This window comes from Saccopteryx leptura, chromosome 7 (assembly GCF_036850995.1).
Source record: "Saccopteryx leptura isolate mSacLep1 chromosome 7, mSacLep1_pri_phased_curated, whole genome shotgun sequence".
NCBI lineage: Eukaryota > Metazoa > Chordata > Mammalia > Chiroptera > Emballonuridae > Saccopteryx > Saccopteryx leptura.
Window position 1 is genome coordinate 45,213,598 of NC_089509.1, and position 12,647 is coordinate 45,226,244.

Sequence of the window (12,647 nt, forward strand, 5' to 3'; positions counted from 1 at the left end):
AAAGTATGGACCTGGAACGCTGAGGTCGCCAGTTCAAAACCCTGGGCTTGCCTGGTCAAGGCACATATGGGAGTTGATGCTTCTTGCTCCTTCCCCCTTCACTCCCCCCTCCTCTCTCTCTTCTAAAATGAATAAAAAACATTCCCACAAATGTAAGATTTCTCTATAACAATATAAATAGAAAACATGCAAAATGAGGCTAATGGAAACTTAAAACTAAAAAGTCAATTACTATTGTCAGATGACAAAGATGAAATACGTCTAAAATAACAAATTAATGATAAAATATTCAATATATAATAATTCTTGAGTACAAAATTTTACTACCAATTTTGTTAAAAGGATGATTATAATTCCTTTACAATTTCAAAACCAGATTTCACAAAACCATTCCCCTCAAATTCTACAACTCATGAGACTGAATAGTGATTTAAGAAGTAAAATATTTGAATGTAGCATACTTCCTGGATAGTAGCAAATAGCCCCCGGTTGACTAGAGTCACAATCAGATGTTTTCCAGAATCCATCAGTGTCTAAAAACACACAGTCTTCAAGTTGCTCATTATTATCAGTCCAGCGACTAAATACAAGATGCTTCCCATCTGACCAAGCGAAGTTAAGTTCATCCTACAGGAGCAGAAATACATTTCAAGTGACAATACTTCACGTTGTCCCTTTTGTACTGCTTTGGCCCTCATGGTCAATGTAATGACTTTTATCTTATACTTAACATATACTTCATAGCACTTACTGTGTACCAGGGACTGTTCTAAGTGTTTTACAAATATTATCCTATTTAGTCCTTATAACAATCATATGAGATAGGTACTATTATACCCATTTGACAGACAAGGAAACTGAAGGCCTGTAGCATAGACAAAGTGACGCAGAATATAAACTGCAGGGCTGGGGCTCGAATCCAGGTGGTCAGGCTCTAGCATTCATGGGCTGAATTATTACACTGTGCTGTCTCACACACTATTGGCATTGCTGGTTGTTGGAAATCAGAAAGCTAAGATGGAGTGAGGACCACTATAAACACTGATAAGTTAAAGACAACACGTAGTCAGGATAGAACATGGGTTTCGGAGCAAAACACACCTGCTTTTGAAGTCTGGTTGGGTCACTTATCAGTTCCTTTATTTTAAAAATTGATTTCAGTGAGAGAGAAAAAGAGAGAGAGAGAGAGAGAGAGAGAGAGAGAGAGAAGGATAGAGAGAAAGAGAAAGATATATATAGAGAGTGCGGGGAACATCGAGGTGTTCCTGTAGGTGCCCTGACCGGGGATTGAACTGGCAACCTCTGCGCTTGGGACAATGCTCTCGCCAACCAAGCTCTCCGGCCAGAACACTTACTAGTTTTTGATTGTGAGTTTATCTCACCAAGCTTCCATCCCCTCAGCGATTAAATGGATGTGACACGTAACCTCATGGCTGGAACTGAGGACATGACATGTAAACTACATGACTCGGTGGCTAGCTGGTACACACACGAAAAGCTACGTCAGTGTTAGCTCCCTTCCTCCTAATCCTTCGGATCTCGTGGATGTCACACGCGATTTTCACACTTGTCTTTGGGGACATGCTTCCTTATCACTATGTTCTATTGTGCCCTCAAAGTCTGTGAGCATCTGTCGTTACACCCTGTCAAGGGTCTGACCACCCACTCGTTTGGAGGGAGGCTTTCCAGAGGCATGGAAGTCTAGGATGGATTGTGGGGTACAGGCAGTCCTGTCTGAGCTTCCCCACAGCACTGCCAGAGCCCCAGGACTTCCACAGTGACTCACAGAGCTAAGCGTTCCTGAGGCCCAAGGAAATTCTCTATCATTGGCTTGTCTGGAATATGGGGCAGAGGCCGCATACAGTCTCCATAGTGAACTATAAATAGCAGATATGGTTAAGCCTTGACACCAGCAATGTTTCATTCTGAACTGCTCTCCACCAGAGTTCCGGTTGTAATGTGTGCCCAGTTAATCCTCAGACCACGTGGCTTCACGGTGGCCCTTTGCCTGGCGCTGTGACCTGTACTCTGCACCACCCTGGACTCCGCCCCCTTTGCCGCTCTCCCAACTAACCCAGGTCCCTGGGCCTCTGGAACTTGTATTCCTTGTAGATAAATCATCCCACCCCCTCCCTGTCCTTACTGAGTACCAAATCTCTTTATTAAGACTATACATATCTATGTACTAAATTCTTGAGCTTAATTGAAATTTGTCTTTCCCGAGAATAATTTCCTCTCAGCATCCACACAAAGAGTGAAAGGCCCTCTGTTTTTCCACCGTCAAATACCACAGGGCTACGAGAACGGGGTGGTAGGCACTTCTACCTCCCTCAGTCATTTCCTTTGAGTTTATGCCCTTCCAATCACTGTAAACTCCCACACTCCTTGCCTCCCTCTGACAGTCACTGAGGATCTGGTCCACCTGCTCCTCCCTGACATTCACTAAGGAGATGCCCCATATCTTGCTCTGTCCCCTGGTCCTACTACTGAAATCGGGATATCTATGCTCATGTGGGTGAGTCACCCAGTTCCCAAGCTTTCCTGACTTCCTCTACTCCTATGTACTTTCACTTTTATGTACCCGAATGACTTACTGCCAGTCACACTCTGGAATATTCATTTCCCAGAACTGCTTCACTGCAGACACTGTAAATATATATGCCTTAAGTTGCCAACATCATTTTCTGCATGAGTTTTTACAAGAAACTTTAGTCTTCTATCTCTAGATTACTCACTTCTTCCCACACTAGTATAATTTTTTTTCTTGTTTTTAGTGAGAGAGACAGAGACAGAGAGAGGAACAGACAGGGACAGACAGGAAGGGAGAGAGATGAGAAGCATTGATTCTTCCTTGCAGCACTTCAGTTGTTCATTGATTGCTTTCTCACATGTGCCTTGACTGGGGGGCTCCAGCCAAGCCAGTGACCCCTTGCTCAAGCCAGCGACCTTGAACTTCAAGCCAGCAACCTCTGGGCTCAAGCCAGTGACTATGGGGTCATGTTTATTATCCCATGCTCAAGCCAGTGACCCTGCACTCAAGGTGGTGAGTCTGTGCTCAAGCCGATGAGCTCACGCTCAAGCCGGCGATCTCGGAGTTTTGAACTGGAGTCCTCAGCGTTTCAGGCTGATGCTCTATCCACTGCGCCACTGCCTGGTCAGGCCAGTATAATTTTTCTTTTTTTTTTTTAATTATTAATTTTTAGGGAAGGAGAAAGAGGGAGGGAGGGAGAGAGAGAGAAAGAAGGGGCCGAAGGGGAGAAGCAGGAAGCATCAACTCCTAGTAGTTGTTTCCTGTATGTGCGTTGAATGGGCAAGCCCAGGAGTTTGAACCAGAGACCTCAGTGTTCCAGGTCGACGACTTATTCACTGCACCACCATAGGTCAGGCCAGTATCACTTTTCTTAACTAATAATCTGATATTATTGCTACCATGTTTATAACTTTTCAAAACCTTCAAACTGCTTTTAATGTCAAGTTTTATTTAGTTATATTTCCCTGTCATTTTCCAAAGATTTTAGATAGTTTCTGAAAACACAGGATAAACAGGTACATAGAATTTGTTAAAATAAAGAGTGCCAGGAAAAACCAGAAACATCGGTGAAGACTGAAAAATAGAATAAAAAACAAGACCGAAATCATTAAGCGGTGAAAAATCTACAAAACAATATGACCCCAATTATCTTAAAAATAAATACATGTATGTAGGAAAATAACTTGAAGGATGTATACCCAAAGATGAAACCATATTTATCACTAGTTACTGAGATTACAGCTAATTTAAATATTTTCTTTTAATTTACTATAACTTTACAAATTTTCTACAGTGACAATATTGCTTTGGTTTCAAAAGGTTTAAGGTGATTGAAAAGAGGAAATATAATAATTTATTACTACCCTCACAAGAGACATAGTGATAGGTTTCACACGATAACAAACACCAAAGAGAAAGTAATAAAAACAATGTATGAAGAAACTGATAGTGAGAGGTTTGGAGAAGCAGTTAAAGTTGGTCGGGCTTGACTTGGGGGTACATTTTAAAGTGTCCAGAGTCTTGGAGAAACTCTTCTTCAAGTAATTTCTAAATACTGCTTCTTTTAAATGAGCTACTGGTGACTGCTGATGGTAATGAACCCACAGTCTGTCAAAGAGAATGGTGACTTCTGGTCTGTTCTCCAGTTCAGCTCCGGACTGTGCTAGGACTGAATCACCTTCGATCATGTTTTCTCCCTGCAGCCCTACAGCCATCTTGGTCTGGTGAAAGTTATGCTAAGGTATACATACCCTAGGTTTGCTTCATAAGGCAATGGACACACTCCTCTCTCCTACTCTGCCAATTTCCCTCTAGCTGGGAGTGAACTAGGAATACTGGTCTAGGTGACATTTATCTAACCAGGGCTTCACCAGTCTTGCATTGTGCAGACACAGGGGTCAAAGTTCACATCACAATCTTTGCAAATGAAACCCTCTATGTACTGCACAACATATGCAGCCTTATACTCCAGCCCTGTGGGCAGATTATCAAAGCTACATAGAAGGCCTAGAAAAGAGGCAAAATGGCCTATGACGTTAAGAGGAACACTACCACTTTATTTTAAAAACCCCTACTGGGATCAGTTCAGAAACATTCAATAAGCCAACTAAGGGACAAAGGTGGTTTGATTTTTTCTCTGACCTCCCACATCATTTAGGGACAGAACGGAGTAGACCTGACTGTAGAATAAGGAAGGCCAGAAACAAGGAGCAAGTCGAAGAAGGCTCTCAGTGCCCCTGCTTGCACAACGACACGGAGAAAGTTTAAACAATGAACAATAACAACAACAATGAAAAGCAATTCCACTGAGAGAAGACTTCAGGGGCTTTTAAAATAAGAAAAGTTTAGCGCACAGATTCTGTACCATTTATTTTGCTGGTTCGGGACTTGTATAGTTGTTAGAATTTTTCTTGATTTTCATCTTTAAAAGAATCCCTATTAATTACAACCAAAAGGTTCAGTAGCATAAATACTCCCATTTGTTCTACCTGTATGTAGGTTAGTGTTGGGAATTAATAGGAGACCAGCCTTCCTTGCTGGGCTATGAAATGAATGAGAAGTACCCAAGACTCAGGGCTTAATTTAGGATGTGGCGAAACGCTATTCTAATCTCTTCTTAGAGTGGCTTCATTGCACTCTGCTGATTCTGAAAGGGATAAAAAGGACCATTCAACACCATCCACAGTGCTTCTACACATCCAGCCCCATCTGATTTTTTAATCGTTCCCTTCCTCTCCTCTGTTTGTTGGCTGAGGAGACATGGCAGCTCCTGATTCCAGCTCAGTCTTTGATTGAAATAAATAAAAGAAGTGATCAGCTACAATGTCCCAGAATGTTTTCTTAATCAAACAGTAAATGTCCAGATCTTTCATCAGTGGAACGCTGATTGCCACTAAAAATTACATACTTCTTGAAATTCTTTCACTGAAGTCAAGTTTTATGAGTTCTGATTTCTGCTGGTCTGACATGAGGGATGCCGTGCACAATAAAAAATGCCACATTCCCTCACCCAATCCTGGCAGTTGGGACTGAAAACTTACGTCTTGACTAGAGAGTCCAATCCACAAGGAAGAGTTGCGCAGAACCGCCTGCACGGTCAGGAACGCCTGCTGGTAGGGGTCTGTGATGCTCACCAGGCGCATGTTGTCTTTCTGACATTCCCTTAGAGCATCGGACCAAGTCATGGTCTTCAGGATTATTTTGTACAGATTGTTTAGATACTTTACAGTTTCTGAAGTATTCTGTAAGGTCTGTCTGCCTTCAATTTCTGTGTGTGAAAGAAAAAAAAACCCCACAAGAATCACCCACTCTGCCAATCATAGGACATTTAAAAAATTTTCCCCCAAGATAATGTACTTTACATATTACTTATCTATTCATTTATGTTAGATTTTGGGTGAGAGAACTTGGCATGTCTTCCTATATATCTTAAGGAAAATGTATGAATCCTAACATCTGTTTTCTAAAATCAGAAGAAAATTCGGTTGTAGTTGATCTATCAATAAAAGTAGCATGCAAAAAGATGACCATTTCAGGTAGGCATCAAATACCTCCTTTGTTTGAACTTCTTCAATAAGAGGTGTTCCATTACAAAGTTTTCATGTGGGAGACTTCCTATGAAAAAAATGTACAAAACCAACCACAAGAGGATATATTTAAAACACTGTTTTCTGAATAGAGCAGTTACTAAAAAGTGTGAGAGTAAACAAGCAAAGCTTAATTTAGCAAAGAGTTCTTCAGAAGCACATAGACTACCTACTTGAGATTCTCGCTATCTAACAAAGCTTTTAAAAAAATTATTTGTTAAAAACTTACTGTCATCAATGCAAACAATTTAATATCTTTTAAAAATATGGATGATTCCTATTTTTTTTTGTATTTTTCTGAAGCTGGAAACGGGGAGACAGTCAGACAGACTCCTGCATGCCCACCAGGGGGCGATGCTCTGCCCCTCCGGGGCATCGCTCTGTGGCGACCAGAGCCACTCTAGCGCCTGGGGCAGAGGCCAAGGAGCCATCCCCAGCGCCCGGGCCATCTTTGCTCCAATGGAGCCCTGGCTGCGGGAGGGGAAGAGAGAGACAGAGAGGAAGGAGAGGGGGAGAGGTGGAGAAGCAGATGGGCGCCTCTCCTGTGTGCCCTGGCTGGGAATCGAACCCGGGACTTCCGCACGCCAGGCCGACTCTCTACCACTGAGCCAACCGGCCAGGGCGGATGATTCCTATTTTTAAATATACATTTTAGTTTTATTTGGATTGTAGCAAGTCATACTAATCCACTTTTAAATGCCTCGCATCTTTTCTTTACTGCTAAATTTAACTGTGAATGTTTATACTGAATGAAAATAAAACATTAAACTTTTACCTTCTTCTCATGATAGAAACCCTCTATGTACTGTACAAAAGTAAAATCTGAAAAATGCCATAGTAGAAAGGAGAATAAAATTCAACCATAACTTATTATCATTAGACCACTCTGATTAACAAATTCTACTAATACTTAATTTTGATATTTAATTAAGTATGGCAATAATAATTGAAAAAAATCACATTCCATTTGAGACATAACCTGACTCACAGAGCGAATATGAATTTAGTCATGCTAAAATTTTAAGAAAGTTTTATGTTACAAATTAATATTCATTTATATGATTTTTGTAAAAAAAAAGTACTATACATATCTAACATCATAAAGTACCATAGTTATCTAGATAATAATCCATACCTGAGTATTTCTGACAGAGAGACACAGTGTGGCGTTCGCTGCATGAAGTAAAATTCCATGTGCCAGTAAAAGGTGACTTTCGGTGATTGAGCATTAGGGCACAGTGGTAGTGGGCATCTTCCTCAAAAATCTAAACAAAAAGGTAAATAGATGCAAGCAATCATGAAACTAACAGTCTGAAGATCCCAGCAAGAGAACTTTGCATTCCAAATTGGATTTCTCCTATAAGAAATTCCATTTAGGAGCTGACCATAAATCACTAAGAAAATTCTGAAAGGGCTATTAACTTTAGAAATTATAAAACAAAATAGTGGCAATATTAATAAATATATATATTCAAAACAGAAAAAAACTGTTAGAAATGAGATACAATTATACTAATATTTAATACTCCATTATCATTCTTGACAATTCAAGTAAGCAACAAAGTAATAGTTATTAACTTAACTTATTAGATGTTTATAATCTTTTGACAAATTTTGGATCACACAATGGAGAAATTGCCTAGAAGCTTTGATCCTATACTAGTCACTATAAAAACTTCCATAAATAAAAGTAGCTATCTAGATGTTATTCTCTGACCACAAATTAGTAATACTAGACATAAAAATTTATTCAAAGTATATCGTCCCTATACTTTTCTGTATGTTTGAAACATACCACAATTAGAAAAATAAGAAAAGTTTATCTCAAAAGATATAGATTAGAAAACAACACATACACACATGCTACTCAAAAACATTAAACCAAACAATTTTAAAAATACAGGAAAGAATGATATGAGCACTATAGCCAGGGATATGAGTAAGACTTTATGTGGAGGCAAATGTGTATTATTATAAATGTATTCTGTTTTTTAAAGGAAGGGTAGGTAAGATTAGAAAGTCAGCAAAAATATAACTCCAAGAATAACAGAACAGAAAGATGTAGTAGTATTGGAAAATATATCTCAAGCAAAGGAAGTAGAGGATGGAGAAGAGAGAGGAGAAAACCAATAATGTACAACAGTTTCTGTAAAAATCTAAATAGGAAAAACAATTAAAATAAGATATGGAGATTCAAAAAGATAATGGCATACACAATTTCATCTAATACAGTTGAAAATCTAAATGAAATAGACAACTTTCTTGAAAAATAAAAATTAGCATAACTGTTATAAAGGGATGTAGAAACACCAAAATGTAACAGTAACTTTGGAGGAAATTAAAAATTAATAATAAATAGCTATTTTTAAAACTATGTGTCAGGTATAGTGCTATAAGGCTTTAAATGAATTGTCTTATGCAATCCTTACACTGTACGGTAGATTCAACAGGATTAGATGAAAAATTACAGATGAAAAAAAGTTAAGTGACCTTCCAAAGGCATACTAAATGGCTGAATGGAATGCAAACCCAGTCAATTTGACTCTAGAGTTTGGGCAATCAAATTCTAAATAGGCACCAAATCCCTTTATTATTAAAGAATGATCTCTGAAAAGGTTTCTAACATCACATGGTTTTGGTGGTAGTTCCTCTAAACTTTCAGGAAAGATAATCCCCCAGACTGAGTCCTAATTTCAAAACACAAACGCATAAAGTTACTGAGTTCATCTTACGAAATTCACATTGTCAGAAAAAAAAATCTGACAATATGGCATAAAATTATATAATTTTATGATTTGACTTTATGATTGGGTGGTAAACACACAATACACTAGACAAATGATGTACTGTGGAATTATATAACTGAAATTGATATAATTTTATTAATCAATTTCACCCTAATAAATTCAATAAAAATAAAAAATAAAGTTAAATTTATAAAATTTAACTCTATGAACAGAGATGAAAACATTCCCAAATAAAATTCTAAAAAATCTAATTCAGTAAGATAGTAAAATAATAGTACACTCTGAGCAACTAGATTTTATGAGAAGATGAAGATGATTTTATATAACATCTAAATGTATTTATACCACATGCCAATAGGCTGAATGGGAAAAAGTATATGACAATTCAATAGATGCTAGCAATGAGCTTTAGAAAATCCAGTACTTATTCCTGAATAAAAATTTTAAATAAGCTAGTTATACAATGATATATCTTAAAGAGGCAATATCATATATATATAGTAATAATAAGAGACTGCAGACAGGCCCATTAAAGTGTAGATCAAGTCTAGGATGGTGTTTATCACTCTTGTTATTTACCCTAGTTCTAGTAGTTGTACCATAGGTAGCGAAGCCTGAACCGTTATCTGTAAATTATGACTGTCTCATTAGGAAACATAAGGAAAACTCTGAGAAGTAATAAGGGCTTTTAGTAAGATGGGTGCCTATAAAATAAATACATAAAAGTCCCCAAACAATAGCTTTCTTACATATCAGTAAGAAAATTTTAAACTGCCATCTCAGTGCCAGTAAGAAAGAGAACTGCTATAAAAACTTCACTGAGGTCTAAAAGACTTGAATAAATGGAGAGATATATTATACCATATTCTTGAATTAGAAGATTAATAAAAAGATGTGACCTCTCTCTAAAATGTCAGATTCTTTTTTTTTTTTGTATTTTTCTGAAGCTGGAAACGGGGAGGCAGTCAGACAGACTCCCGCATGTGCCCGACCAGGATCCACCCAGCATGCCCACCAGGGGGTGATGCTCTGCCCATCTGGGACGTTGCTCTGTTGCAACCAGAGCCATTCTAGCACCTGAGGCAGAGGCCACAGAGCCATCCTCAGCGCCTGGGCCAACTTTGCTCCAATGGAGCCTTGGCTGCGGGAGGGGAAGAGAGAAACAGAGAGGAAGGAGAGGGGGAGGGGTGGAGAAGCAGATGGGTGCTTCTCCTGTGTGCCCTGGCTGGGAATTAAACCCGGGACTCCTGCACGCCAGGCCGACTCTCTACCACTGAGCCAACCGGCCAGGGCCTAAAATGTCAGATTCTTATCAGAAATTTTTATTTAATTGTTTTGATTGGAAATTGAATAATCTTATTTGTCTGGAAGAATAAATAAGAATAGTTAAACATATCTTAAAGGCATATAATAAAAGATAACTAGTCCTATTAGATTTTTTAAAAATATGGCAAAATTATAGCATTTGATCAATGTGGTAGCTATATGAGTATATCTTATATATATATACTCACTTCATATATAATTAAGGAGGCATTCTATATTGCTTTTAATAAATGGAAATACATGCATTAGATAATGCTAGACAATTGGCTAGGATTAGGGAAAATATTAAATAGTCATTGACAACAGAGGCCATATACCTTTGATGTATCATGCTACCAGAAAAAAAAAGCAAGCTATAAAACAAAACAAAAAAATATAGGCAAACATTTAACCACTATTAATACATGGACTTTCTGACCTAAAAACAATGTAGGAAAAAGAGGGAATAAACAGATTTGAACACACACATATATATAAAATCAAAACTCATTTCTGCAATATTTTTGGTATTCAGACCTAAAGAAAAAAAAAACCTAGGGAAATATTTACAATAAACACAAGAAAAACAGGGTGAGTACATTTAATGTTTACATAGCTATAAAATCAATAAGAAATACATGAAGGTCTTAATAAGTTGGCACAGAATAAGAAAAGTCACACTTGAGGAAATTCAAATTATTTACTGAATTTATACAGGTTTGTTTTCATTAGAAATCAGAAAAATGTAAATGAAAGTATGATATAATTTAAACCACCAAATTAACAAGAAACTGTAAAAGATTATGCTCCTTAGAGGCAATGTAGTAGAGAAGCCAAGAATGCTGGCTCTGCAGACTCGTGAACCGGAACTGATACGCTGACTCTGCACACACAGGCTTGTGACTGTGGGCGAGATACATGACTATGTATCTATGTGGCCTGTTCCCACATGTCTAATACAGGAAAGGACTAACCGCCCCTTTCACGTCTATTGTGCAGATGAAGTGAAGTAATTTAAGTGATGCATTAGCAGAGTGCCTGACACATATTAGCTGCTCAACAAAAGTATAAACTTACACACTTTTCTGAAAAGAAATTTGGTAACCAAAACTTTATAACTATTTCTTTTGATTTGGCTATACAACTTCCAAAATCTATCTTAAGGAGGCAACCTGAAATATAAGGAAAGGTTTCAGTATGTTCACAGAGTTGTGTAACCATTACCTCCCAATAGATTTTAGAACATTTTCACCGACCCAGAAAGAAACCCCACACTCTTCCCCGTCACCCAACCCTTCCATGCCCTTTAGCCTCCGGCAACCAGCAATCTACTTTCTATCTTTATAGATTTGCCTATTCTGGGCATTGCATACTAATGAACTCTGTAACAGGCCCTTATTCTTAATCCAATAAATTGTTGAGGACTTCAGGATTTCATAGAGCTATAATGACTCAAAAAACTTACATTTTTTGGCACTTTCATCCTCCGACCGACCAATAATGGATGGAAGTTACTGAATGTCAGCTCTCTGTTATCTATCCACTTATTTATCCTCTCATAGGCTGTCCAGCGCAAACCAATCCACAAAGCATCTTCCATATCCGGAAGCAAGGATGTAATAAAATCTGCCAGAAGGAGAATTTTTAAAATACACTTGACTTATTCAATGTTAAGATATACTAAAGATGTCAATGAATAACTCTTGCTTAGATATAACCAAGACAGTCTTTCACCTACTCTGTAAAAATAGTTTAATAAAATTGAAAAACATGTTAATTCCCCTCAGGCTCCCAAAACTAACTTGGCCCCAGATCAGAATAACACGTTTCCTAAGACAATTTTGCTACCTTGTTCTCTCTGGCTCAACACCGTAGGAAGGGTGCCACCGTAGGTGTGACAAGTATCGCTTGCTTCAGAGAATGTGAGAGACTTGGGTTTGATTTTCAAAAAACACTGCAAAACAAAGAGCGTGTATGAAAGCATGAGATTCCAGATGTGAAAAGCTCATATGGGAAATAAATGCCTCATCTTTTAGTTCGGGAATATGAGATACCAAATTTATAAAGTAGTACCATACAAATGCAGATCTACATCTCAATTTAAACAACTAAAGAGTGGTCTTCAAACTACTGTTTTTAACCTGCCATTTATTGAGTGTTTGCGCTAAACGCTGTACATAGTATTATCTCATTTAATTCTCACAACTGGGAAAACTGAGGCAAAGGTAAAGTAAGTAACTTTACCCATAAATGAAATAGCTATAAAATGAATGGTCAGCATTGAGACTCTGTTACATCAGATTTGAAAGTCTATATTCGTTTTCTTTTTTCTTTTAGTGCAAGTGCACATGAAAGAGAGAGAGAGAGAGAGACAGATGGACAGACAGGAAGAGAGAGAGAGAGAGATGAGAAGCATCAACTCATAGTTGCGACACCTTAGTTGTTCATTGATTGCTTTCTCATATGTGCCTTGACCGG

The 12,647-nt window shown here is 38.1% G+C and overlaps 1 protein-coding gene across 3 annotated transcripts in view; it reads right to left on the minus strand.

The window, feature by feature from the left end:
• The window catches only part of LY75 (lymphocyte antigen 75), a 154,402-nt gene that overhangs the window by 76,281 nt on the left and 65,474 nt on the right, over positions 1 to 12,647 (minus strand). For all 3 annotated transcript variants that reach the window (XM_066346475.1, XM_066346476.1, XM_066346477.1), the window contains exons 22-26: positions 12,018 to 12,123; positions 11,635 to 11,795; positions 7,253 to 7,382; positions 5,572 to 5,798; positions 462 to 627 (exon numbers count right to left, since the gene is read on the minus strand). In XM_066346475.1, coding sequence (XP_066202572.1) covers positions 462 to 627; positions 5,572 to 5,798; positions 7,253 to 7,382; positions 11,635 to 11,795; positions 12,018 to 12,123 — 790 coding nt within the window. The remainder of the gene's footprint in view (positions 1 to 461; positions 628 to 5,571; positions 5,799 to 7,252; positions 7,383 to 11,634; positions 11,796 to 12,017; positions 12,124 to 12,647) is intronic.